Consider the following 26,361-nt stretch of genomic DNA (forward strand, 5'->3'; position numbering starts at 1 on the left):
ACTTGTGGTGATTACGGATTTTTACACCTCCAGTGCAAAGTCCAAAAGCTATTACTTTGCTCTAAATTGCTTTCAGGGCCATTGTGTGGCTCTGTAACAGAATAATGAACAAAACCAGATTTCTAGAAACATTTGTGGCCTGTTCCCAATGCTGCTTCACTGAGGACAGCAACTTTTTTCAGTTTAAGGGGTCGGGTGAGCATTGGGAGAGGTGTCACTGGCAAAACACTGTAGAAGTCTGTCTGCTTCAGGAAACCAGGTTAAATATGTTTTAGGAAAAAAAAAAAAAGGTGCTATTGCTTATAGCTGTTTGGAGGAGAATATATCTTCCGCGGTGTTCTGTGACTGTCAGAGATGCTTAATACTGTATTTACCCTGAATGTTTGTGAACCTTATTATCACCAAAGTTCTCCGATGTGTGAGAAGGCGTGAAATGGCAGGAATAGTGCCACACACCTTGAGACTTTTCTTTTTGTGGATCTCAGTATTTTATATGAATCTTATTTTCACTGGACTGATGGGGAGATGTAGGTACAAAGAAATAAAATACCTTACTCAACCAAGATCGGATAGTAAGTCAGAGCTGAGATCAGACTCAAAGTCTTTAGACTTTCACTGTGTGCTTCAGTCAACTGCTTCACAAGTGTTCTAAGTAATGCAGAATGTTTGAAAAACAGAAGATTAAATAGACCCTTTTGAAGCTTCTGGCAAATTGCACATTAACTTTAATAAGGTCAGGATTTAATCCCCCGTATCCCTGAATTTGTTTAGCATTTTAACAAGTCTTAAAATCACTGGTACACTGCTGTCTTGTGGCTATTCAAAATGTGCAGTTAGTGTGTACACTCATGATGCACATGGGGTATTTATTTAAATACTCTGCCCTAATCTGAAGTGGGGATGGAAAACCTATTTCTTGCTTTCTTTTTCTTGAAAAGTATTTTTTTCACATTCATATTTTAATTTAGTTTGCTCCTAGTAGGCAGATGAGAGAGGCTCAAGTTACTGTATCTTATAATCTATGTTTTGTTTGCAATACTTTATTTACTATTTCATAACTGACTCTGGATTTAGCTAAAGACCTGCTACTGGAAGATGTCAGGATGTTTTATCTGTGTCCCTGTAGGGAAAATACATACAGCTTGACTTTTTGGAGTTGTTCCATAATTAGAAGAAAGGCGTTTAGTTAGATTATCACTGTAGATATAACATACCCTGATGAAAATGCCGTTCCCCTCTAGTGTGTCCTTTAGTCACAATGTGAAGTGCTCATTTCCTCTAATTGAAGCTCTTTGAAGTATGTTGTGTTGGCTCTGCAGTGTCTTATTTACTCAAAGAAATCCACTGAATAAATGAACTGGTTAGCTAATTGTATTTTGCCTCCACTTTTTGGCACGCAAGTGTAAGAGGCGAAGAATTTTTCATAGACCCTTTGGCTTTATGGAAAAAAAAAAAAGAAGCAGGGAAAACAGGAGAGGAAGGTAAAACACAGGGCCTCCGTTACACTGGAGAAAGTGGTACCAAAATTGGAGTGCGATACTGAAATGGGAGCAGAATCCTGGAGTCTCGAAGCCCTTGTTTTCATTCTTAACAGTAAAGGAAAACTCCTTTTCTTGCCCCCCATTGCCGGTGTCTCAGACTTGTACAAGGCTGAAGCGGCGCAAGGATCAGGTCTGTAGGACCCTTGAAGACTTTTATCTTTTGTACAGCTACTGCCAAAAATAGTAATTGTTAATGGGGCCATGATGTGAATGCAAGTCCTCAAGGAACTGAATAGATCAATTAATACGTTTTACGGAGGTCATCAGACAGCTGCTAGATGGTGATGACTTTCAATCACTACTGAACCAAGATGGGTTAAGCTAATTATATTACCAATTCTCTGAACCATCCCATTCTCTGTATGTTTTTTTGTGATATTCTCTTCTTTACTTTGTCAAATGCTTGCATAGATAAAGAATAAGGAGGAATACTCACGAAAGAATCATAAAATGAATGAGTCTCGTTTTGAGACCAACCTGTTGTACAATGTACTGAGTATCTTAGAATCACAGGATGGTTTGGGTTGGCAGGGACCTTAAAGACCATCTAGTTCCAACCCCCCTGCCATGGGCAAGGACACCCTCCACTACACCAGGTTGCTCAAAGCCTCGTCCAACCTTGCCTTGAACAATTCCAGGGATGGGGCAGCCACAACTTCTCTGGGCAACCTAGTCCAGTGCCTCACCACCCTCATTGTAAAAAATTTCTTCCTTAGATCTCATTGAAATCTCCCCTCTTTCAGTTTAAAGCCATTGCCCCTTGTCTTATCGCTACATGCCCTTGTCCAAAGCCCCTCTCCAGCTTTCTTGTAGCCCCTTTAGGTACTGGAAGGCTGCTATAAGATCACCCCAGAGCCTTCTCTTCTCCGGGCTGAACAACCCCAACTCTCTCAGCCTGTCTTCATAGCAGAGGTGCTCCAGCCCTCGCATCATCTTCGTGGCCCTCTTTCATGTTTGTATAGTCTTTATTTCCCTGTAGAAGATCTGAGGGGGTTCGGATTACGCAAAGGTGCACTGGGGTGCTGTGTTATCAGGGTTGCCATAGTGGAGTTTGAGCAGGGAGAGTGAGAAGCTTTTCAAATCACCATATAGTACAGCATTAGATATAAGTGAGTGTGGAGTGGAATATGTCAATAATCCACACGGTTGTTTTTCATCTCAATCTGGATGCATAAATCCTTCTTTTCCTAAGGGATGGTATCCTGCTTTCCTTATCTCTGGAGAGACAAACTGCCCTGGAAGGCAGTGGAGAGGCCAAACCTGGTCTTGCTTTCAAATTTAATTTTAGCACCCTCCTTGGAGAACCGAAGGAAGGAGTTTAACCATTTGCAGACTCATTATTTACCTTCCCACAGGAAGACCCTAGACTTTCTGGCTGGGCTTTGCTGCCAATCACTTGCTAAACAAAACTTTTTCACTTTCAAGCAGCTAGCATCCCAGTATAAAAATGTTACCATTTCAATGAATTTTCCCTAATGGGCATTCAGCTCTGGAGACTGCAGAAAGACGCGGTCTGGTTCCCAGTTGCTGGTCTCCAGCTACAAATGCCATGGAGAACATCTGACCTGGAGTCCTAGGTGAGACACAGGCTTGGCTGGATGATCGTTTTTTTTCCCAGACTCCCAAGTGAAGAACTGAGAGCAAAATGATAACCTATTTCTCTGGATTGTAAAAACCTACTTTTGTCTTCAGTCTTTTTACTGAAATGAAATCTGTGGCTTTTTCCCTTTGTTTTTCTCCTGCTTTTAGTTGTGTTTTGCCCATGTTATTTCTTGTTCAACCAAAGACTTGGAAAAAAGGTAATTCGGATAAATTCTGCTATTTGGGATCATGGCTTAGGTGACCGTAATGGTACTTTATGGCACATTGTCTGTGGATGCAGTTGTTTGAGGTTGGTTTTTTTTTTTTTTCCGTTTTCTATGCAGAGATATCCCAATGCCACTGGTCAGCTCTGGAGTGGAGCATGGGAACCTGAGAGAACTTGCCTTGGCCAGAATGAAAGACCTTGGGACACAGGTAAAACATTTGTCAATTGGTACTGAGAGAGAGCTGCTTGATGACTTTACACAAAGTAGCAAAGAATAAAGTGGTAACTAGAAGACACAATAGGATCCAGGTTTACTGCTGAATTAAAATGACCTGCAAAGGTCTTAAAAAAAAATGTTAATGACTAAAAAGCACCTTGATGGTACTTCTGAAAAGCTGTTTTTATTTGACTGATTTTTAGTTTAGCCCCTTCACCCCATTCCTGAAGGCACTTGGTAATTAGTTTGTGATACTCCATTTTTTAGCAGAATGAAACCCTTAAATCAGAGAGCAGGCAGGAAGGTTTCTTTTTAATTTATGCTATTAGAAATTCTCCTTCCTTTCTTTTTCCCACGCATGCACTTTACTTGACTGAACAATTGGAAGAAAAGCTCTTAGTCTGAGGCCAGAGAAATCTTGTAGGAGAGATTTCAGCACAAACAAATGAGACTTGATATTCTTGATATTTCTAAGGTCAAATAAAAATATGAGTGGGGGTGGAGAGAAGGAGGAGGAGGGAGGAATTGCGTTTGTATTTGAAGTCAGAAGGAGGTACATATACCCAGTCTGGATTTTTCTCGGAAGGTCGCTGGAGCGGTTGGCATTCACCGTGCCCCCACGATCTGCTCTGACACTCTCACTGTTCGAACCTCCCTCCAAAACCCGGCTATCAGCAGTAGTTTGCAGACTCTCCAGTAAAATCATTCCCAAGTTCTTCCTTTCTTGGGATGTTTGACTTCTAGACAAAACATCACACAAACCTCATGCTCCTTGAGACTATTCCAAAATCGCTTTGGTGTCCTGGTGTTCAGGCAGGCGCAGATCCTCACCACAACTGTTCCACGCATCTGTATTGTGATTAGCACTCCCTCTTTCTAGCTCGCCCTTTCTTATGGAGTTTTTAAGGCATTACTGCATCCAGCAATTGTAGAGTCCTCAGCTACTGCGTATGTGCCTGTAATGCCACATCAACTTGTGCTGCTGACCTATGTTTTTGGTATTTAACATGGATAATTCCTCTAGGCTACATCCAGCTCCTTACTGCCTTTGCCATCTCACTTGAATCTTGCAGTTGCAGCATAAAAGATCAGCAAATAAACTCCAAACTGTCTTCCTTCCAGCTGAGCTTTCCATACCACTTAATCTCTCCTAAGATGATGCCCTGGACTTTCTCCTTAAATCATTCCTCCTCATCTCTTTCCAGTACTAAGCCAGGGTTTGGCAGACAGCTTTGCCAGCCAGAGAAGATCCTGTTCCACCTGCTGACTTTTCACTTCAAAACCAGGCAGGGGAGAAAACCTCCGTGGTGCAGCTAAGCCTTTTCAATTGAGCTCTTTAGGGCTAGTAGGGAAGTCTTCCCTGAGTTTGCTACTAAAACCACATCATTTGATCCGAACCTGATTGAGACCAGCTGGAGAAGCAGGGATAGCTGATGCATGGCAATCAGGGCTGAGCTGAACCATTACAGGGCTTGTCAGGCTGGCAGTCACCGCCTTTAGAAGAACCAAATCTGTAAATATCTCTGCTGTGCAGATGATTATAGATTTTAATTTAGTGAGGCAGAAACACTGCAGCTGGTGGAATGAGGAACCAAACAGTCCGCTGCAATATAGCGTGAAACGTGAGATGCTGTGGTGTTTTTCTTCTATCACAGGAGAAAACCGTAAATATGCCGTAAGAGGAAAAGGCCAAGGCAAGGAAGGGACTCGTAGGAATCTTACATATTTGCAGGCTCAATAATAAAGATCAGGTGGCATAGCAGCTCTGGCAGTTCTGGCATCCGTCTTTGGGGAATGACTTGGCAAGGAGAGGATTTGGGGGATGGGGATCAGTCATGCCAACACTGCAACTTGTGTCTGTGGTTGGTGGAGAGAAATTATTCTTCAGGAGCCTTGTTGGAGGGAGCAGATGCTGGGACTGCCAGCCACCAAGTGCAAGTGGAGATACACAGTTGGGACACAGAATTTTAAAGCAGCATCCCAGAATCCCATGTCATTCCTCAGTTCTGGGGCTCTTAATGAAGAGTGGATGTTCCTCTGGCTTTTATTTTGCTGTTTGTGTAGCTGGGGAACTGTAAAGCAGGGAAGAGTTTGTCTACTCTAGAATCCTGGTACGACAGCGAATCCTGGTTTTACCATAGCCTGCTCTAAAAACCAAACGCAAAACTCCCACTTTTTTCTAGTATTTGGGAGATTGTTGCTTCATATTGATAATGGAATTTAAAAGCATTCAGAGGAGCACAGGGCACAAGATAGACCTGCGTGAACTGGATTTTCACGCATTCTTTCCCTGTCTAAAAGTCTGGCTTTTAGAAATACATGGGCAGGAAGGTCTTCTTGCTATTAGAGCAATTTTAACCCATTGATGGAGGTTATCTCCCTTCCCTCCAAGTACAGCAGCACTGCTGGAATGAATGGAGCATTTGCAACTCAGCTGCTTTGGGTAAAACTATTGTGACTGCACTTTGCTGACAAAAGTCGGGTTAAGCTTAGCATTGGACTTTCCAGTAAACCTGCTAAGACGTGAATACACCTGGGCTGCCGCAGTAGGAGCGCTGGCACTGTCACAACTGTTTCCTTATGTGAATGGGTCCCAAATTACTCAACTTTCATTGGCTTTGCTGAGAAGCACAAAAGTTTATGCAATCTATAGCCCATCTCTCAAGCACTGATCTTGGAGCCTCGTCTCCTCCTCTGTCTGACTTATAAGGGAGGGAAGATTCCTTTTGGCTGTCTTTGTTTTCTCTGTCGTTGGTCCCAAGCCTCAGTGATGCTCTGTGGGTGCCACATCAGTGTTAGCTGTACTTTCTGATATTTGGGTAGGACTTCTGCAACAGTTCTCATTTAAAAGCAAGAAAAGGATTGCTGAGATCCAAAAACTGACTGTTTAAGGATTCTCCGGTGCCTTAGGGTAGATTTTGCCCATGTCAGACCTTCCCAACATAGGGTAAAACCAAATTGTGCCAGTCTCTTTTTTTTTTTTTTTCCCTCTGTTATTCTTTTGTGTATGTTGACTTTGCCTCCAGACCCTGCTGTTTGTGAATCAAAGGGTCCGTTTCCTCATGAGACATAATGGTTGCTTAGTGAATTGATTTTTGGCAGCATGCCTTTCCATTTAGCACTAAGACCTCTTTCCGAGGTATATTAGGGATGGATCGGTGAGCATTTTTATTTTGAAGTCTATCCACTTGAAATTCATCCTTGCAACTTCATGCTATTTCAGTTTAGTTTTGAACCCAATAGGTGGCTGGAAATCTGTATGTTTCAGAGCTTAATGGTTTTCTCCTATGTATTTTTTTCCATCCCTTTCTTTTCCTAGTGTCGTGATGTAAGGACAAGAGAGGTTGGAATTCAAGAAATTCACCATAAAGTGAGACCATATCAGGTAAGATTTGTCTTTTTTTCTAGGAGCTCGTTTCAACCACAATTTGTTATATGTATTTGGTCTGGAGGCGTTGAGACCCATTTGTTGCGCATCCAATCCTGCGATTTGCCTTTGTAGCTGGATCTAATTTTCCATTTATTTTTGTGGCAGCTTTAGACGTCTTTTGTTTGAGCACAGTCACATGTTGAAATTTATGGACCACCATGTTCAATAAACTACAGCCAGCAGTTATTTTGGTATTTGCACTGCTATAACAAAATAAGCAGCTCACTCTTACTGCTTCTCAGCCTTCCCTTTTCTCCCTCCTCATTAGATGTGAGTTTAGAAAATAGCGAAATCACAGTGTGTGCATGCTGAACAGGAATGAACGTTTAGCAAGATGAATTTACGGCCTTTTTTGTGAATGTGCATGTTTGGGTAGGCAAACAGTATATGTATGAATACACTTATGCACATATATGTATATATTTATAGGTGAGTAGATACATTTAGCATATGACACATATGTTGTGTTTTTTCTTGCTAAAATAGTCCACGAAAAGATTGCTATGCTTATTTTATAGAAAGGAAAATGTTCACTGCTGAACTTCAAGCATCTAATTTAGGACACTAATCCTCCGCTTCGCTGTGATTACGAGGAGGGATCAATCCTTCCAGAGAGTTGTCAAGAGGTCCATGGCGATGTATGGCACCCAAGGAAATGAGCTTTCTAAGATCACGCAGGGTTGGATCCATCTTAGTATACATATATGCTGTGGCTAATAAATCATACCCTGGAAGTATGCTCTTCCTCTTCCTTTGCTGACTGGAAGGACTGAAATGATTGTAGAGTTTGTCCGTCATATATCTCCTTTACTTTCACACAAGAATTCTTTGTGGCAGGCAGAAGATACTGCCACCCTCAAGTAGAAAGCTGAATCAGAATGAGACTTAAATACCTTTCTCCTCTTCTGTGCAATGGGCACGCACCCAGTTTCTAAATATGAGCCACTAAACTGAGGTTAGGCTTTCTGTGTGTCACCACAGAGAGAGATTCCCAACAGAGGTCCTCTCAGTTGTGCTTTGGAAGCTCTGCTGATTATTCAGGCTTCAAAGAGGCTCTGAGATTGGTGCCAGAAGTTGAGTAGCATGAACGTTCTCTGAGTTTGGCATCTGAAAGATGTTCTCACTTTGCAAATCGGAGATCACTAGGAGCCATATTCTGTTCTCCTGCCATTATGTGAATTAGGATGGCTTCCCATCTTGGATAACAGAAATCCAGTATGGAAATGCATGGCGATCTCGAGTAAATTATATCTTGTTCTTACCAGATTTCTACAAGAACTGAGGCTGTAGGGACTCGTTTGTACATAGGCCATGCAGCCTTTGTGCTCTGCTCCTGTTATCTAATCTGCGGTCGCTTCACAAAATATCCTCCAAAGATGTCTGTTGTCAGCAGTGGTAATCTGATTTAAATTGTAAATTTCTGGAGTAGTTAGCAAATAGCTTATCAGAGGGTTTTCAAAGCACCGTTAGGTTGAAAATTCCCTTTGTTAAACTCATCTCTCTGAGTGGCAGGAGGATGTCATTATGTAGTCTTAGCAAAATTTATCATGACAGCAAGCAAGAGAAATATTCTGAAGATGGCATAATTTTTCATGCGCTTTAGACTAATGACAAGGTAGGAGGCTTTTCTTGGCTGCGTAAGTAAACAACGCATCCTTTTGATAAGCGAGGCTATCATGTCAGATCGAAAATAAATTAATCGCTTGCTGTAATTAGTTACACTTTACACAACTTCTTTCTGTTAAGGATCAGTAGGCTGTATGTATTTTTATAATGGCAATGGTGTGTCTGCTGTTAAAAGTTTTTTTTTTTTTTTAAATCAGTTTGAAATAGATTACTTGCCTATAGCTGGTTATTTCCAGAGCTATCTCGAAGCTGCCTTTTCAATTAGTGACGTTTCTCCATAGCAGCGGAAGGTATTTGCTTGCTCTCCGAATGGCTAAGGCTCCGTAGTGCTACGGAATAGCCTTAAAAATGCTCTGGTGAGTTGTTGCTGTAAAGAGATGTTGGATTGACAGGTTTTGAAAGGCAAAGGGCAATGACAGCTCTGTTACAGATATGAACCTACATTAGTGTTAATGCAGGAAGTGTAAGATGTAGAAGCTGCTCTTCCTGCAGAGTGGGGGTTTTGTATCAAGATAATGATCTCGATATAGAGCCTTAGTAGGAATAAGGCAGATTTTTAAGGTAGGAGTAGCTGATTTAGGTTAAAAGTGTAATCTGCAACTGGATTTTCCTTTTGTTTGTCAAACTTAAGTTTAAAACAGGCTGTGTCGGACGTTTAATAGGATTGCGTACTGAAATGGTGATCCACCCTGATGGGGCTTATTCTTACTCAGCACACAGGATGGTTTACAGAAAAGGGACGGACACTGGGGACTACAGCATGCTCCTGCACATAGGTGTGCACCAGCCAAACAGGAGGTGGTTCAGACTGGCTTTTGCCACATTTGTACCAGTGTCCCAAAAGGAAAAGGCTTTGTACGTCTCAAGAGTCCCTGAAAACCATTTGAAGGGATTTATGTATCCTAGGACTCTCTGTGCCCAAGGAAGTGGGGAGAACAAAAAGCATGATCCAGTCAGGGCTTTTCTGAGCGGATCAGCTTATCTGCTACATGCTTGTTAATATGCATGCTTATTATTGCTTATTATTATGCTCTGGGGTCCTCAGCACAGGAAAGACATGGACTGTTGGAGCAGGTCCAGAGGAGGCCATGAAGATGATCCGAGGGCTGGAGCACCTCTGCTCTGGGGACAGGCTGAGATAGGGACTGTTCAGCCTGGAGAAGAGAAGGCTCCGGGGAGACCTTCCAGCAGCCTTCCAGTACCTAAAGGGGCTACAAGAAAGTTGGAGAGGGGCTTTGGGGCTTGTCCTGTCACTACAAGGGCATGTAGTGAGAGGACAAGGGGCAATGGCTTTGAACTGAAAGGGGAGATTTCGATGAGATCTAAGGAAGAAGTCTAAAAAGAGGGACTTTTTACAAGGGCATGTAGGGATAGGACAAGGGACAATGGATTTAAACTGAAAGAGAGCAGATTTAGATTAGATATAAGGAAGAAATTTTTCACTCACAGGGTGGTGAGGCACTGGATCAGGTTGCCCAGAGAAGCTGTAGATGCCCCATCCCTGGAAGTGTTCAAGGCCAGGTTGGATGAGGCTTTGGGCAACCTGGTGTAGTGGAGAGTTTCCCTGCCCATGACAGAGGGATTGGAACTAGATCATCTTTAAGGTCCCAAACCATTCCATGGTTCTATGATTATGATACTATAAAAATGCACACAATATAAAGCCTCCTGGTGAAGGTTCCTGTAGTTTTGCTTCATCTCTGTCTACAGGTGGCTTTTGGTAACAGTGCATATCGTCCCTACTGGATGACAAGCAATGGAGCCATGTTTTCTACTTGTTTTGCTTTGTGCTCAGGAGAAACCAGGAGTTCTCCAGTCTTCGGTTTCAAACTCTTAGTATAGCAGTGTTTAATAGTACTTGCTGCTTTTTTTTTATACATTAGCAGTAAGCTTTAACCTAACTGCTTTTCCACATATAAATCTAACTGCAGAATCTGAGTATTTTGAAGATCTCATGCTCTTTTATTTTCCTGTACATTTCCATTTTATTAATGGTGTTGTGTACCTAATGGTAGATCTAGATCAGTATGTGTCAGCCGTCCTGACACACAAGCTGGGGTGGAGTTATGCTCTTGGAGAACTTGGCACATCAGCAGACATCTGCTTGGGTGCTTACCCCGTGAGCTGTACGTCAGTGTGGAAATGAGCCTTGCTTCCATAGTCAGTAAGGGATTTAATTGTGAGCTTTGTCATGGAGTGGAGCAGGCAGGCGACAGAATCCCTTATGGCTTTTCTGTAAACAAATCTTTAATTCATGGATTTCTGGGTATTCGAGGATTTGTGGAAAAAAATACTGAGGTCCTCTGCTTTAGTCTTTATAGTCGTACTGGGAGGAGCACGGCAAGGGTTACATGGCGCACCTAATGTGCGCCAGTGGGTAACGGGTGCCTAGTTCCTGACATGAGAACCAGGACTAGTCTGTACTGAAAACCCACCGACATATACTGTGTCGTCGTCAGGCTCTCACTATTGCAAACGATTGCTGCCTCTCCTCTGTTGAGCCAGGCAATTCAGGAAATAATTTTGGTCTGCTTAGCAGCTGGTTGGTACGGGTGGGCAGAGGAGTCCCTACAGCAAGGATGGGCAGCTATTTCAGCTGCCCATATCAATTCAAAATGCAAATAGAGTGACTCGCTATGTCACCAGAGATGTGACATTATCATAATTGGCTACAGGTTACATCAAATGAACTCAGTGCTAACTCTGCTACGTATAAACACAAGTACCATATGTGAGACTTGGTCAGGTCTCACGTTCATATAATCATAGAATGGTTTGGGTTGAAAGGGACCTCAAAGATCATCTAGTTCCAACCCGTCTGCCATGGGCAGGGACAACTTCCACTACACCAGGTTGCTCAAAGCCTCATCCAGCCTGGCCTGACACTTCCAGCGATGGGACAGCCACAACTTCTGTAGGCAACCTGGTCCAGTGCCTCACCACCCTCATTGTAAAAAATTTCTTCCTTATATCTAATCTAAATCTGCCCTCTTTCAGTTTAAATCCATTGCTCCTTGTGTTATCACTACGTACCCTTGTACAAAGTCCCTCTCCAGCTTTCCTGTAGCCCCTTTAGGTACTGGAAGGCTGCTATAAGATCACCCTAGAGCCTTCTCTTCTCCAGGCTGAACAGCCCCTCCAACTCTCTCAGCCTGCCTTACGTTGCTGTAAGAGAGTCTCATCTTGGGTCCTGGGACTGCTCCTTGATGACGGCAGGTCAGGACTGTCTGAAAAAGAATTATTTTTTTCTTCTTTCTGGTCTCTTATCCACCAGTTACTCTTTATAGCTTCTAGGTGCTTTGCAGAAGTAATTTCTTCTACCCAAGCATGGTCTTTATTGTATTTTCCACAGTCTGCCAACTCTCACTTCAGTTTTCCCTTCCACTTGTTGTGACTGTTGAGAGCTGCCTTTGTCTAGATTGTTAACAAAGAGTGGATTTGAGGCAGGTAATACATTGTTACTGGTCAGTTCTCAGGGTACTTGTCTGAATGGTTTTGGTGTCTTGAGTACTAACTGAATGAGTAAGAAAACACTTCCTGCTGATTCTGTAAAGCACACATAATGCAACACTCACTCAACACCAATCTTTCAGATCTACTCCTTTTGCCCTTCAGTTTGCTCATGTAGGTAGATCCTGTACGGTGCTGGAAAGAACTAATTGGTAATTAGTAAAGAAGTTGGCTGCTGCTTGGAAGACCCATGTTCTGTAGACGTCTCAAGCCATTTCTTTTGCAAAAGCAATAAAGACATGGACCTAAATGCAGGTTTAGTGAAGGCAGATGCAAAACTACTCATTCTACGTTAGTGAGTTTGTAACTGGAGCTGAATTTCAATTAGAGCAAGTCCCTTGGTTAGAGCCAAGAGTTGCTGCCCCCATCAATTTTGCGGTGATTATGAAACTTGAGTAACTCAAGAAACATACATTTCTGACTTACAAACATGTAACCGTGTGGGTTACCAGTCCTTCTTGAAAGCTTGCAAATAGGGATGGAAGACTAGTTCTGTCCCATTGACAAATACATTTCTATTAAAGTAGTCACATGTTTTATCTTTAATATGACTGCGGTAACAGCAGTTCTTATCCAGTCCTGCTGAAATCCATCTAGAATTAAATTGGCCTTTAAGAAAGCACTTTGTGTTTTTTCTGAATCATAATAGTTTATGGATCCGTGAAATTGGTTTTGGTCTGTTCAACATGTTGCTTAAACATGTTTAAAGTTTTCCTTTTCTCTTTTCCTCTTTGTTTTTGTCATCGCTTCTTCTCTTCGATCAGATTGAATTAGTTAGAAGAGATTATGTGGCTAACGGTGGCTGGGAGACCTTCCTGTCCTATGAAGATCCAGAGCAGGATATTCTCGTTGGCCTTCTACGACTGCGGAAGTGTTCAGAGGAGTCATTCAGACCTGAGCTGAAAGGAGGCGTTTCCATTGTCCGGGAATTGCACGTGTATGGGAGCGTGGTTCCTGTGAGCAGTCGAGATCCTTCAAAATTTCAGCACCAGGTACTCCAAACCATCTTTATTTTTCATCTGTGCCTCTTTCTTGCAGCCTGCTCCCCTCTCCCCGGTATAATTGGAGAAGAATTTTATTTAATATCTGAGATTCATTCAGTTGCTTTGAATTATAGTCTGCTGCAACAGAAACAAAATTGAATTTGAGCCCTTTCTTGCATTTCAACTGCTGAAATCATGCTGCTTCTGAGTTTTTGCTAGTGTGATCATGTTCAGGCAATTGCAACTGCTCTGAGATGAACTAAGCATGCCTGAATGCTATTAGCGTTGCTTCGTGCCCATATAGTATGAGCTTATGTATGCTTGGTGTTAAGTTGGCTTTCGAGTACTGAGCATTTTTGATTCTGAAGCATCTTCCCTTTGGTGTCCTGTATGGTGCATCAGATTTCACTGCAAACTGACTGAAAACAAAACAAAGGGGATACATCCATTTTGTCTTTCTATTTCCTTCTAAAATTGATCTTGTTTGACAGATGAATTTCAGTTCTGAAATCTAAAAGAATTACATATGGGAAGGTGAGATTCTATTTGGTACTACCCAGTTTTCTTTCAAAGGAACATTTATCATATACATTCTTCCTACAGAAGAAATCCAACTTTAGTTCTGAGATGTTTGTTGGTTTAAGTGATTTGGTGAGACTCATGAGTAAGGTCTCTTAGTTGGGTCTGGCAGGTTTTTTGCTTCAGACACACTTGTGAGACAATTTCATATATATCTTAAAACATGTGAAGAATGGAGTGGAAAGCTGTGTTTCTAATTCCTTGCAGTGACGTGTATGAAAATTGAACGTTATCCTTCTGCTGCATGTAACATGCCGTGGCTTGTAGTGAGCAAAAATGTGAATTAAATTTTGCCCCAGTAGGTTTTGAACCTTTAGACTGAGCTTTTAAAAAAGCAATCAGTCTGTCATCTTTGCCAGAAGTGCTATGGGCTGATGTTTTAAATTAACTTCCTTGTATTTATTAATCTTTCCCTGGGTATATGCGTTAAGATGCAGTTTTTGCTTGACACTGATGATGTGTGACCATAAGGCAGTGGTGAGGGGGGGAAGAAAAAAAAGAAGTGGATGTTAACACTTAAAAATTTAGGAACGAAAAAGTGGTCATCCTAAGTATTTGGAAAAACAAGTAGAGAACGAGAGAGAGAGAGAAAGAGAGAGAGAAAATCAATTGAAAGTAGCCAACTACAAACATTAAAATAGGCTGCAAATTGAAATTTCATGGCGTATGACGCACTCATGTTCATTCGGAATAGTCAGTGTTCAAGAGGTTAATCAGAAAGTGTTCTTCACAGTTGTGGGGGCAATTTCTGATTAAAAGGACGTTTTAGAATGAAAATTTCTCTGTGTGTTATTTAAAAATGCCTGTAAGTGTTAAATGGTTTTTAGAATTAAATCACATCTACTTCAGTGTCGCCACAGCCCAATTCTGTACATCTTGTCAGGAAAATAGATGAACAAAGAGCCGAGTAGAATTCCTGCATCCTAATGTTAGGAGTGAATTAATCGAATCAATTATTCCCACATATATAGGACAACGAAGCTGTTAAGTAGAGTGGAAAGGCTGTTCCCTTATTTTGAAGCATTATCGTGATTCCAGTAGCACTCCTGTTGTGCCAGATTTCCAAGCGTAAATAAAGGCATGGATCTGGTCCAGAATATCAACATGTTCTTCTGCAGTTCTTTGTGATTTGGCATCTGCTGTGTCACGAGCTGAGCCTAGGAGAGCAGGACAGAGCTTGAGCCTAGCCTAGGTCTGCAAGGGTCACGCAGCAGGTCAGTGCACCCTTTGTGCATAGCCCCAACAAACCCTGTCGTCGCTGCGTGCCTCGAGTCTTCATCCTGAAATGAGCACAGAAGCAGCTCCTTGCTCCTGTAGGGATGGTGGAAATAAAGATTGCAAGGCGCTAAGGCAACATGTATATCAGAAAAGAGAACAGCAGCAGGGCTCGTCTCTGGGTCTGTAGTGTCTGGCCACATCTGTTTCGACTGATGCCTCTAGTTGGAACAGCACTGGGATCCTTCTGCAATTTGACAGCATAGACGATTGCATCTGGTGTTCATGCTCTGGCTTTAATTCACTAGCACAAACTCAGGTCTAGTGAGGTAGCTGTTAATATAGATGATTGTGATTTAGGTCAGATCTAAGGAAGAAATTCTTCCTTCTGAGGGTGGTGAGGCACTGGAATAGGTTGCCCAGAGAAGCTGGGGCTGCCCCATCCCTGGAAGTGTTCAAGGCCAGGTTGGATGAGGCTTGGAGCAACCTGGTGTAGTGGAGGGTGTCACTGCCCATGGCAGAGAGGTTGGAACTAGATGATCTTGAAGGTCCCTTCCAACCCAAACCATTCTATGATTCCATGATTGTTGTTTAGGATGGATTATGTCAGCAGGATAGACTTGGTAGGCATCCCGTAATTTCTGGCACTGAACAAGTTGACTTATCAGTGGATTTAACTTCATTCTGTTCCTGCTGTTGAGAAGCAGTCATACGCTAGAACTGCCTGTCAATTAATTTCACGATCAGAAAAAAAATTCTAATAAAGCTCCACTGTAAAGCTTAGTGTTGGTACACCTCTCCTGCGGTACTCTTCTCAAAGCCTCTCCTGCAATAAGGTTTTGATTGTTCCCGTGCCAAAAATCGTCTTTTTGAAACTGTACTAGTGCTTACGTTCTGATGTTGCTTCTGCTTTCTATTTTTATAGAACTTATCTTTTCTTCATGTTATTTCTCCCATTATAGGGATTTGGTATGTTACTAATGGAGGAGGCAGAAAGAATAGCCAAGGAGGAGCACGGGTCATGGAAAATTGCTGTAATTTCAGGTACCTTTGCTTTATCCCTTATTTTTATATATATCTTAATCTGAAAATAAACCCACTGCAGCAAACGCCACTGCTGTGAACATTCATCGTATTAGGTAGAAAATGAGCATCTGCAGATGCTTCTTCGTAGTGGAGTCAAATTCCTTCATAGCTTTATCCAGACAATACTCTTATTGTAAGCAGCATACTGAGGGACACGCTGCGGGGAACCATCCTGCTCTTAATGCTGAAGGAGACAGACCGCATGACCATGAGTGTCCTCCTCCTCCCAACGCCGCTATTTCCGACCTCGCCGATTCGGCCCCGTCACAGGTTGTTATTGTCGAGCGCTGCTTTCCAGAGCTTACAAGGATAGAAAATTGCCGGGCTCCGTTTTAGAGTCTTTCTGCAAATACCATCATTAGGGTGGACAGATGTGCTTTTAGGATACATTAAGCATTATCATGAAGAAGGGAGCTATATAAGAAAGAGCTGCAGCCCTTTCTCCTATTTCATTTTCAAGGCATTGTGACTAAGAAGAGTGACATCAGTTCATCGTGTGTGTGTGAAGTCAAGGTCGGGACTACCTTTATGTCTTAATTTATCTTATATGAGCAGCTACAGTACCTATAGAGAGCTTTTACAGACGTGTAGGTTATATAACTGGGGAAGATGGTGAATTGTGTGGGAAGAGAAACTCTTGTTGGCGTAAGATTAATGTATTCTGGGGGACTTAAACAGAATAGCTGTAATATAGATCTTTTTTAAAAAATAATAATAATCTTATGCTGCCTCCCTGAAAAGCAGAAAACCACAACTTTGATCGAAGCTGCTGAGTGACGAATTGAAGAGCTTCTCTGCGGGGGGGGGGAGAGCCTGCAAGAAAGCTGGAGAGGGACTTTTGACAAGGGTATGTAGTAATAGGACATTTCAGTGGCTTTAAACTGAAAGAGATAAGATTTTGGTTAGATCTAAGGAAGAAGTTCTTCCCTCTGAGGGTGGTGAGGCACTGGCACAGGTTGCCCACAGAAGTTGTGGCTGCCCTATCCCTGGAAGAGTTCAAGGCCAGGTTGGATGAGGCTTTGAGCAACTTGGTGTAGTGGAAGGTGTCCCTGCCCATGGCAGAGGGGTTGGAACTAGATGGTCTTGAAAGTCCCTTCCAACCAAAACCATTCTATGATTCTGTGTGTATTTCCAGCTGTGTAGTGCCCCTGGATGTTGAAAAGCCAAAGTGGGCTGTCGTGACAAGTACTTGTGACAAGGGCCAGAGTGTGAGTGAGGACAGCGTGCAGGCACTACCCAGATGCTTAAAGATAATCCTGCGTTCTCTGGATCCCCTGTTTCTTGTCTGCTCAAGACATATGCCATCCCTGTTTCCCTGTTGCGGCTGTGTTGGTGTCAGTTTGAACTGGGAATTTCATATGGTTAAGAAACGTCCATACCACATCGCTTCTCAGTAAAGAAGGGAATGCAAAAGTGAAAATGGTTTCTTTTGGTTTTGCTAGTAGCATCTTGGCCTGGGATGTGTGGAGAGAGGAAGTTGTGATTCCTCTGCACTAAAGAACGCTTTTTCTGAGAAGAACAAAAAATGTACAGCGATTAGGAAAAAATTATTTGTGAAAGCATTCATGTTGCTAATTTTAGCCATATTTCAGCAAACCGATGTGAAGAATATATTCTTTGCATCAAGATCCAGTGCAAGGAGTCTGTTTTGCTGCATGCATAGTTTGTGGCATCCAACTGAGACCTTGTCTATGATTTTTTTTTTTTTTCCCCTCCCCGGAGTGCAAAGTACGATATGTTACAATTTGTCTTTGAATACAGAATACAACAGCATCTGCAAAGACCACAAGTTTTCCAGCTGTTTCCTTGGAGATGTTACCAGTAGAATTTCAGTTCTCCTTTAGGTTTTATCTGAAATAAAAATGCAGCCAGAAGTTCTTTCTGCATTGAAGGATGAACTTGGTTTTGCTAATTTTGTTTTCAAAGTAGATTTTTTTAATCTAGGAACCCACTGCAAGGTTAGATCTCCAACATATTGCAAAATTTCGACTACTTTCTGGAGAAAAGCGTGTGAGGGAGCTCTACTTTGAAGATGTCTCTCAAAGGACTCTATCTCATTAATACTGCATGTTTTTATGGATGCTTTGTTGCAGTGTTTTGTTAACAGTGTCTTTTCTTCAACAGTATTTTCCAGTCTTGCACTTAATGACTACATGAGTACTAGTCAACTAAATAGTGCCAGAACATGCAAACTGCCTCTTCAGGACATGGTCCCCGATCCGTGTTGGTGCATGAACTCTGCTGGAGAAGTGGCAGGGGACAGTGCTGGTCCGTCGGGGCTGAAACCTTCTCAGGGCTTCCACTAGCAAAGTAACAGAGTGGATAGTTGAATTCCTGTACTTTTAACAATTTTTAAGAAAGTTATGTCTGAGTAGCAAACTCTCTCTTTGATTTCTTCCAAAAGAAACACATGTATTTTTAAGATAGGACAACATGAAGTGTTTTCATTATTGCCTAAAGGATAGGGCTCATCTCTAAGATCAGTTCAAGTTCAGGTCTGGTTAGAAATTAGCAGCTCTGGTTAGAAATAATTAAGCAGCAGTCGTCGTGGCAGGGGAGTTGGACTAGATGATCTCTAAAGGTCTCTTCCAACCCGAATCATTCAATGATTCTGTGATCATCTGTGACTCTTCCCTACCCTGGCTTTGAGTAGAGGCATCTCATACTGATTGCTTTATGACAGCTCATCTCCTAGGGACCCCAAACTGCTGGATGCCCCCCAGTATCCTGCTGTACACTAAAGCCTTGCTTTGCACTGCTGATCACTGAAAATATTCCTGTCTCTCCAGACGTGTGAGGCCAGGCACTCATTTCTAGCTCATGCAGCTGGCTGGGGGCCTGCTCACCTGTTAGGGAATGAATCTGGGGAGCTAGGTAAGTCTGGAGGGTTCCAGGAGTCTCTGGCTGATTATTTGCTACAGCCTCAGATTGAAGCGTGGCTTGAAGTTGCTTTGGAAATGCATTTAACTCAAGCCAGATTATGGTAAAGGCAGATGAGGGTATGTACGTACAACATCCAAAATGGGCAATACAGCTACAAGTGGTTAAGAAAAACAGGAAAGAAAGAAAAAACCCACCATATGACTAACGTGCTTTTAGTGAAGTTACATTAGAAACGCCTCTCTCCTGTCCAGCTCATTTGCTGCCCATCCTGATCAAGGTAGTATTCAGCATTTCCTGACATCTCAGGCTGTGTCCATTAGAGCCTCCCTCGTTAGAAACCTCTCTCCTCCATGGCAAAGCATGTGAGCTGCCAGAGCCAATTTTCCTTTTGTCCAGACTCCCCGGAGGACTTGAAGAATATTCTTTTCCCCTCTGCCTGCTTCCTTCCCACATGTAACCTAGCCAGTGCTCTTAATCAAACATTATTTCACTTGCCTGCAAATGCAGGTGTCCCCTTCGTTAGGTCGGGTGTCGTGTCTTGTGCTTGCCTGTTCCTTGCTTCAAGGAGAGCTAAAACTCCTTCCCCCTCAGCAGTGAGTCAGTGGCATATTTCAGCGTGAAGTGTGCGCGTTTTTATACTCTCTGTCAGGCAGTACTGTAAAATCACTTGCTACAAACATGTAAATGGGAAACCAGTGAGTAATTCATGATTGCCTCCTGATTAAGATCAGTAGGACGGTAATAATCAGTTTGGGGTGACTGAGCCCAATGTCTTTCTCCTAAGCATTCTGCAGCAGCCAGGAATCCACAATCGCAAAGCTGTGAATAGAAATTAAACTAATACCACCTGTTTTCTGTAGTCTCCACCACAGAGAAAATCGTTCATTATAGTCGGTGACTCATCTCCCAGTCTGTTGGTGCTGCTCGAGCACACACTGTCTTATGTGTTTTAAGGAAACTGTCCTACTCTTGCCTTCACCTTTTGCAGTTAGGGAGACAGCGGAGTCTCAGAACTTTCTAAAAGTAAATCCGATGCATCGTACCAGTGTTAGATTCACCTGCGATGAAGAACGTTAAGAGAAGAGAAACTGAGCCGGCATATAAATCAGAGGTAAACTTTCAAGGCACAAGGGACCTTGATAGGCTTGAGAAATGGGCCAGTGCAAACTGCATGAGCTTCAACAAGTCAAAATGCAAGGTCCTTCACCTGGGTCAGGCCAATCCTAGGCACAAATACAAACTGGGCACAGAGTGGGTTGAGAGTAGCCCTGAAGAGAAGGATTTGGGGGTGTTTATAGATGAGAAGCTCAGCATGAGCCGGCAGTGCGCTTATGCGGCCCAGAAGGCCAACTGCATCCTGGGATGTATCAAGAGAAGCGTGGTCAGCAGCTCAAGAGAGGTGATTCTTCCCCTTTACTCTGCTCTTATGAGACCCCACCTCGAATACTGTGTCCAGTTCTGGTGTCCCCAGCATAAGAGAGACATAGATTTGTTGGAGCATGTTCAGAGGAGGGCCACAAAGATGACCCAGGGGCTGGAGCACCTCTGCTACGAGGACAGGTTGCGGGAGCTGGGATTGTTCAGCCTTGAAAAGAGAAGACTTTGGGGGGACCTAATAGCTGCCTTCCAATACCTGAAGGGAACCTACAGGAAGGCTGAGGAGGGACTTTTTACAAGAGTGTCCACTGACAGGACAAGGGGAAATGGGTTAAAGTTGAAGGAGAACAGATTTAGGTTAGATCTTAGGAAGAAATTCTTCAGTACGAGGGTGGTAAGACTTTGGAATAAATTGCCCAGAGAAGTTGTGGATGTCCAGTCCCTGGAGATGTTCAAGGCCAGGTTGGATGGAGTCTTGAGTAGCCTGATCTAGTTGAGAGGCGTCCCTGCCCATGACAGGGATGTTGGATTAGATGACCTCTAAGGTCCCTTCCAGCCTATGCCATTCTATGATTCCATGATTCAACGGCACTCTGAAATATCCTAATTTCCTCATGTAAGCAGCCTTTTGGTCACCCTCAAAGTAATAAATTACTTGAGTAATCAGCATCTCATAGTTCATATTGGATATTGATTCATGGGCTGCCTCAGAGATTGCCAACTGCCAGGGTGTACTCAGGAGACCTTAGGGCGAGACTAAGTCTTGATGGGAGGATTGCTGGGGTTTGGGAGGGCTCCCTGGAGTTTTTCTTCCAGCGCTGGTTGGTTATTTTTAGAAATGCCAATCTTACTAGCTATTAAAAAGAAAAGAGGTGGCCCACGATAAGTGGAAATACGGGAATGTTAATGAATTGACTCTCTGATGTTTGTCTGCTTCAGATTGATGGTCTTTGAAAAAAAATTAATTAAAGGGATTTGGAAGAAGCCAAGGATAAACCTGTACTAGGGGATTGGTGCTGTGGAATAGCTACTGTGTACAATCCTCTAGTTCTTAAGGAACTTGAATTTCAAAGGTTTAATAATGTAACAGCTTTGAAAACAGGTTTGATATCGTATTAACTGGGATTTTGGCGCAGGCGTGAATGGGAATAAATGGGAATATTGCTGTCCTTAAGCAAGGACACTTCTGTGAAAGCCTGTGTTCTGCAAGGGTGTTCTGGTAGGAAGCTTTTTTATATATATACCATAATATATCTTGCAAACAAAGATTTATAATGTGACCTAATTTCTGCATAATACAGACCAGAGATTTCCGCCTATCTTGCATTTGTCTCAGCTGAGCATGTTTTGGAAAGTGGGAACCTGTCTTGATTCGTTAAGGTTTTTGTGTGGTCTCCATCTGCAGGAGCTTTCTAAGTGGCAGAGGAAGAACCGGTAAGAAAACCGTACACAAAATCTTCCTCCTTCCTCAACAACCCTTTCCCCAGTCTCAACCCAAACTATCCCTAAGTTTATAAAACCCAAACAACTGAAAAACCCACAAATTCTGAAATTAGATTGAGTAGGAAGTATTTAGAAAGCAGATTAATGAGGAAATGAAGGTGATTTCCATCCTAGTGACCTGTAATACGCAGGTCACTAAGATGGAAAATATAAATATATAAATATATAAATAGCGTTTATAGCGTTATAATACATAAATAGCATTGAATCTGAATCGTGAGCAATAGCAGTTTTCAGGGATTTAAAAATAAATATAATTTTCTTTCATGGGAATCTTCCTCTCTGACTGGCGCTGGCCTTACGCTGCCCGTGAGTGGTAATCCTCCTTTTGAAGGCTGTGCCGGGGGTTAAGGGCTTAAAGCTTGTTCTTAGTCAAAACTCTGAGTGTAGAGTTGGTTGAGTTTCGTCTTTGTTGTGTTTATAACCCAAATTTGAGGCACGCTTGCAGTCCAGCTTTTCAGCTGCTGCTTTAGCCGAGAATTACTTCTGGCTTAAGGCAACCTTATCTCCGGAGTGCTTTGTTCATCTCTAAAGGCTGTTACAGAACAACTAATGCTCCTCTCTGGTTTACCAGTCTCACCCTGCGATCTCAGTAGTGCTCTGCACCTCATCAGCTACCATAACCCTTCCCAGAGCAGGGTGAGGACCTCTCCCTACGTCAGGAGCGGGAGGTATTCATGAGACGGTGAGCAGATTTTCCTTTAAAAGCACATCCAGTCCAGGACTGCACAAATTAACGCTGTCGGTTCTTGCACTTCTTCAGAGCACTTTAGTTTGCACTCCTAGGAAAAAAATTAAAATTCAGAGTTTCCCAGCGGGCTCTTTCCAAAGCATTTTGTTCTCCCTGCTGTTCTTGGAGTAAACAGGTTCAGCTGAACCTGTCTTCTCATCGTAAGTCTCTTTGCTCTTTGGGTTGTTTAATTTATGGACAGAAAATGGAAAAGATGCGGCACGATTTAACAGGATCGACGTTGCTTATAACAATGGTACCTAAAACCATGCGAGGGGACTTTCAAACAAAGGAAAATCTGAGGTCCCCTGCATCAGGCACCCAGGAGTCATCACAGGCAACGAAGCGAGGAATGATGCACAAAGCAAGCCAGGCTGCACGGCAGCTGCCTTGTGGTGTGTCTGGTTAAATATCACTTCATTTGAAGAGGACCGGTGGGAGAACTGCATTTAATCGGCTCCGGAATATGGGACAAATGCAATAAGAGTGCATTTGTAAGGGAAGATGAGCATTTGCAAGCCAGGTTAAGAAGGGCATTTTGGATTCTGGCAGCACATAGGGAAATTAGAGTACCGATGGGATGGGAAACAGCATCAGCCATAGATACTCTGGTTTCATATTGCGCGTGACGCTGTAGTTATACCTCTGATATTGCCACTGTGCAGATTCCCTGCTGTATTCAAAGTGTGGCTGCTAGTCATCCTGGGTGTTTTGGTCTCTGGATGCTAAGATTGCAAGGTACAGCCTTCCTCCCAAAGATGCAGTCTCGTATCCGGACGTTTGACTAAACCAACCAGAATTAAATATTCACAATAAGGAGATGGTTTTGGGGCCTGCTTGCAGGGTTTCTGTGCAGAGCCTTAAGTGTGCGATCTGCTCCTTAGCAGTAGAGAGGAGGTGCCCCCAACCCCACCTAAATCAAAGAGCAAAGTAAAAAAGCAAGTGGCTTGTTTACCATGAAGTCGTTGCTCATTTAAGGTAATTTTCTGCATGAGTGGTGCCTTTCTACTCTTCTGATGTGAGTAGTATATTAGTATGCAGGCTTTGGTAGCTGAATGGTAGGCCCTGGAGGCATCACTCCATTATTCAGAGCTCTGGGGAGGTCTGATCTGAAATGTCTGTTTTTCCATTTTCCAGCGTTTGTAATTGCATGTGTGTTTTCTTCGCCTTTTGTTGGTTTTGTGGTGGGTTCGTTGGGGTTTTGGTTTTTTTTTTGCTTTTACTTATACCTACTTTGCATTTGCATCTTTTTTTCCCTTTCAAAAAAGCTCCCCTGAACCTAAATTACACTAAAACAATTTCAAACATGTTACTTCTCTGATGTCCACAAGTCCTTAGGCACTGAAAATGTAAGTACAACACAGCCCTCATACAGGTTGTCTCTTAGCCCAAATTGCAGCGTATTTTCTTCCTCTGCCCGAAGAATATGAGTAGGCTGCAGCGGGTCGGATCAATATGTCATTTCTGACGCTGCCGATGCAGAGTGTCTGGGGAAGGGAGTAAATACCTAAATACCCAGTAAGCATGCAAACGTTTTCTCAGCCTCCAGGCGTTTGTTGCCCAAGGACTTCTAGAATCACAGAGGGTGTCTTTGCATCTGATAGCCCTCGAGGGATTTTTTTTTTTGCCTTGCCAGTCTGTCTGCCTGCAACAACTGATAAACTTCTCTCCCCATTCCTTTCCATCAGCTTTTTAGGGTGAGTTGCACTGCCTCGCCGATGTACCTCGAGCTTGGGAGGTCTAATTGAAGGTGGATAAAGGACAGTCCTCATTTGAAACCTTTCCTGTTGTCTCTTTGTGAGTTCCTATTGCATTGATTTGACTTTGTTGCTTGACATCCCATAATTAGCCCTTTTTGACCCTAATCCTGTAGCAAGTGCTTCAGACTGTTTCCTTAAAACAGCACCAGTGCTGAGTATGCAAAATGTGACGTGCAACAAATTCAGAAATATTGGAAGACCTGAGTCGTCCCCCACCTGAATGACAGAAGCATAAAGCTTCTGAGGAGATGTGCTCAAACACATTCATACCTTGTGGGTCCTTTGTGTTTCCTCTGAGAGGCAACTTAATTGTTCTGATGTCATCCTCTGATTTTGGTGGTTATCTTTGGCAGTAACAATGACTGGAGAGATCCAAATCAGTGCCTTACAACTACTTAAAGCACCTGAGGAAGAAAATTACAAGACTGATACCTTTCTCCTTTAAAGTACAGCAGTTACACACCGTACTGAAAAACGTGGCAGAAATGTTTCCCTACATCCTTTCAAAATAATCTTTGTGAACTTGAAATAATGCGTTTGTGGGTGCAGTTTTGGGAAACTTCCCATCCCAAATATTTCTGTTCTTTTAATGTATGCGTCATCTGTTGTAGCAATCTAGGAAATCTGGAGGGAGGCTGTAATCAGCAGGTCTACAGAGACAGAAGGGTACAAGTGAGTGAATGTAGCAGCATGGAGTGACAGCAGCACACACATGTTCAAGGTCACTCATGAGGACTTAGTGCCCCTGGAAGTGCCTGGCACCACCGGCTGAAGCCTGGGTGCTCAATCCAAGGAGGGAGAAAATATCGCAGCCCAGAGCTGAGCTGGCAAGAGGATCTGCTCAACTGCTGCTGTCGTTCCTGGCTGGGCTTCATGGCCTTCATGCCTCTACCTTGAAGACTTGGAGCACAACCGGCCGATACCTGAGCAGCTCTGACCAGCCCGTGCCCACACACGGCTTAGCAATAACCGAGCGCGAGACATCGATGCGTCAGAACTTGCCTGTGCCTCTCCTGGCTCCGAGCGCGCTTGGGGCTGTTACACTTTGCTAGCTCCTCGCCAAGACCCTGATCTCCTGCTCCTCTTTGTGAGAAGTGTTGGGTGTGTGCCAAACTGACATCCTGTCCTGGCACCGAAATACCTCGCTTTGACTGCGTGTGTAACATCGTTGTTCTTGTTGGAGGTTTGGTTTTGGGTGTTTTTTTAAAGGATACATCTCCCCTGTCTTAGGGATAGCCGCTGGCTTTACGTGTGGATTTTTGATGCTATCATCTCCAAACTTTAGGTGTACTGTCTACCGCTGCTTCTGTGTGCCCTGCGCACGTCTTTGGTGTGTGAAAGCCACTTTCCTCTAAACATCACATCACTGGCACATGCAGAGCACAGGCAGCTGCCTCCGACTTCACTTTCTACGGACACAGCAGAGGTTGGTGGTTTCAGTACCAGTGACATTTAACAGTGACAATATACAGCTCATCTGTTTTACCTCTGTAACCCTTCTTGGGGGTTCTTCTTGAGAAGAAACTCTTCTTGTATGCAGTTAAGATGGGGCTACCACTGAGCATTCCCTCTGTTCGCAGCTGAGGATTTGAAGGTATCCAGCTATTGAGTAGCTGTCTCTATCCCTCTACCTAGCCTAAATGGGCTGCCACAAGGAGAGGGACAGCACCTTCACACTGCCGTGTCGTCCTTAAAGGGTTGGTGTCTACTCATTGTCCTTGATGAACGTGCTGGTTGCAGCAGGTGAGCTGCCTCCTTGGTTTAGTGAACCTGAAAGCTGAGATGCTCTAGGTGAGGCTGCTGGCTCCTCCAAGGGCAAGCACCCTGAGTGCACAGACCACATATTTATGTGCTGTAAGACTGCAAATTACATTCCAAGCACTAAAAGCGCGCTCTGTAAATGCAGCACTCTTGCACGGAAGAGGCTTTTCGGCTGCAGTATCTGCTGTGACGTCTGTCAGCGTTATCTGTTTATGCTGGCATCAGAAAAGCAGCCTAGCTTGGCTTGTACCAACAGGATTGTCTCCTTATCTCTGTGCAGAAGACGCTTGTTCAGGGAGGTGGGGGACGAGATTTAATTCCCCTATCACAGGTGCTTGCCCTGTTCAAACCGA

General features: G+C 43.2%; 1 protein-coding gene across 2 annotated transcripts in view; it reads left to right on the top strand.

Annotated features, from left to right (window-relative positions):
• The window catches only part of ELP3 (elongator acetyltransferase complex subunit 3), a 96,383-nt gene that overhangs the window by 57,860 nt on the left and 12,162 nt on the right, over nt 1-26,361 (top strand). For both annotated transcript variants that reach the window (XM_086631451.1, XM_086631452.1), the window contains exons 11-14: nt 3,467-3,557; nt 6,885-6,950; nt 12,896-13,123; nt 15,871-15,952. In XM_086631451.1, coding sequence (XP_086487577.1) covers nt 3,467-3,557; nt 6,885-6,950; nt 12,896-13,123; nt 15,871-15,952 — 467 coding nt within the window. The remainder of the gene's footprint in view (nt 1-3,466; nt 3,558-6,884; nt 6,951-12,895; nt 13,124-15,870; nt 15,953-26,361) is intronic.

The sequence above is a fragment of the Tauraco erythrolophus genome, chromosome 2 (genome assembly GCF_009769465.1).
Source record: "Tauraco erythrolophus isolate bTauEry1 chromosome 2, bTauEry1.pri, whole genome shotgun sequence".
Classification (NCBI taxonomy): domain Eukaryota; kingdom Metazoa; phylum Chordata; class Aves; order Musophagiformes; family Musophagidae; genus Tauraco; species Tauraco erythrolophus.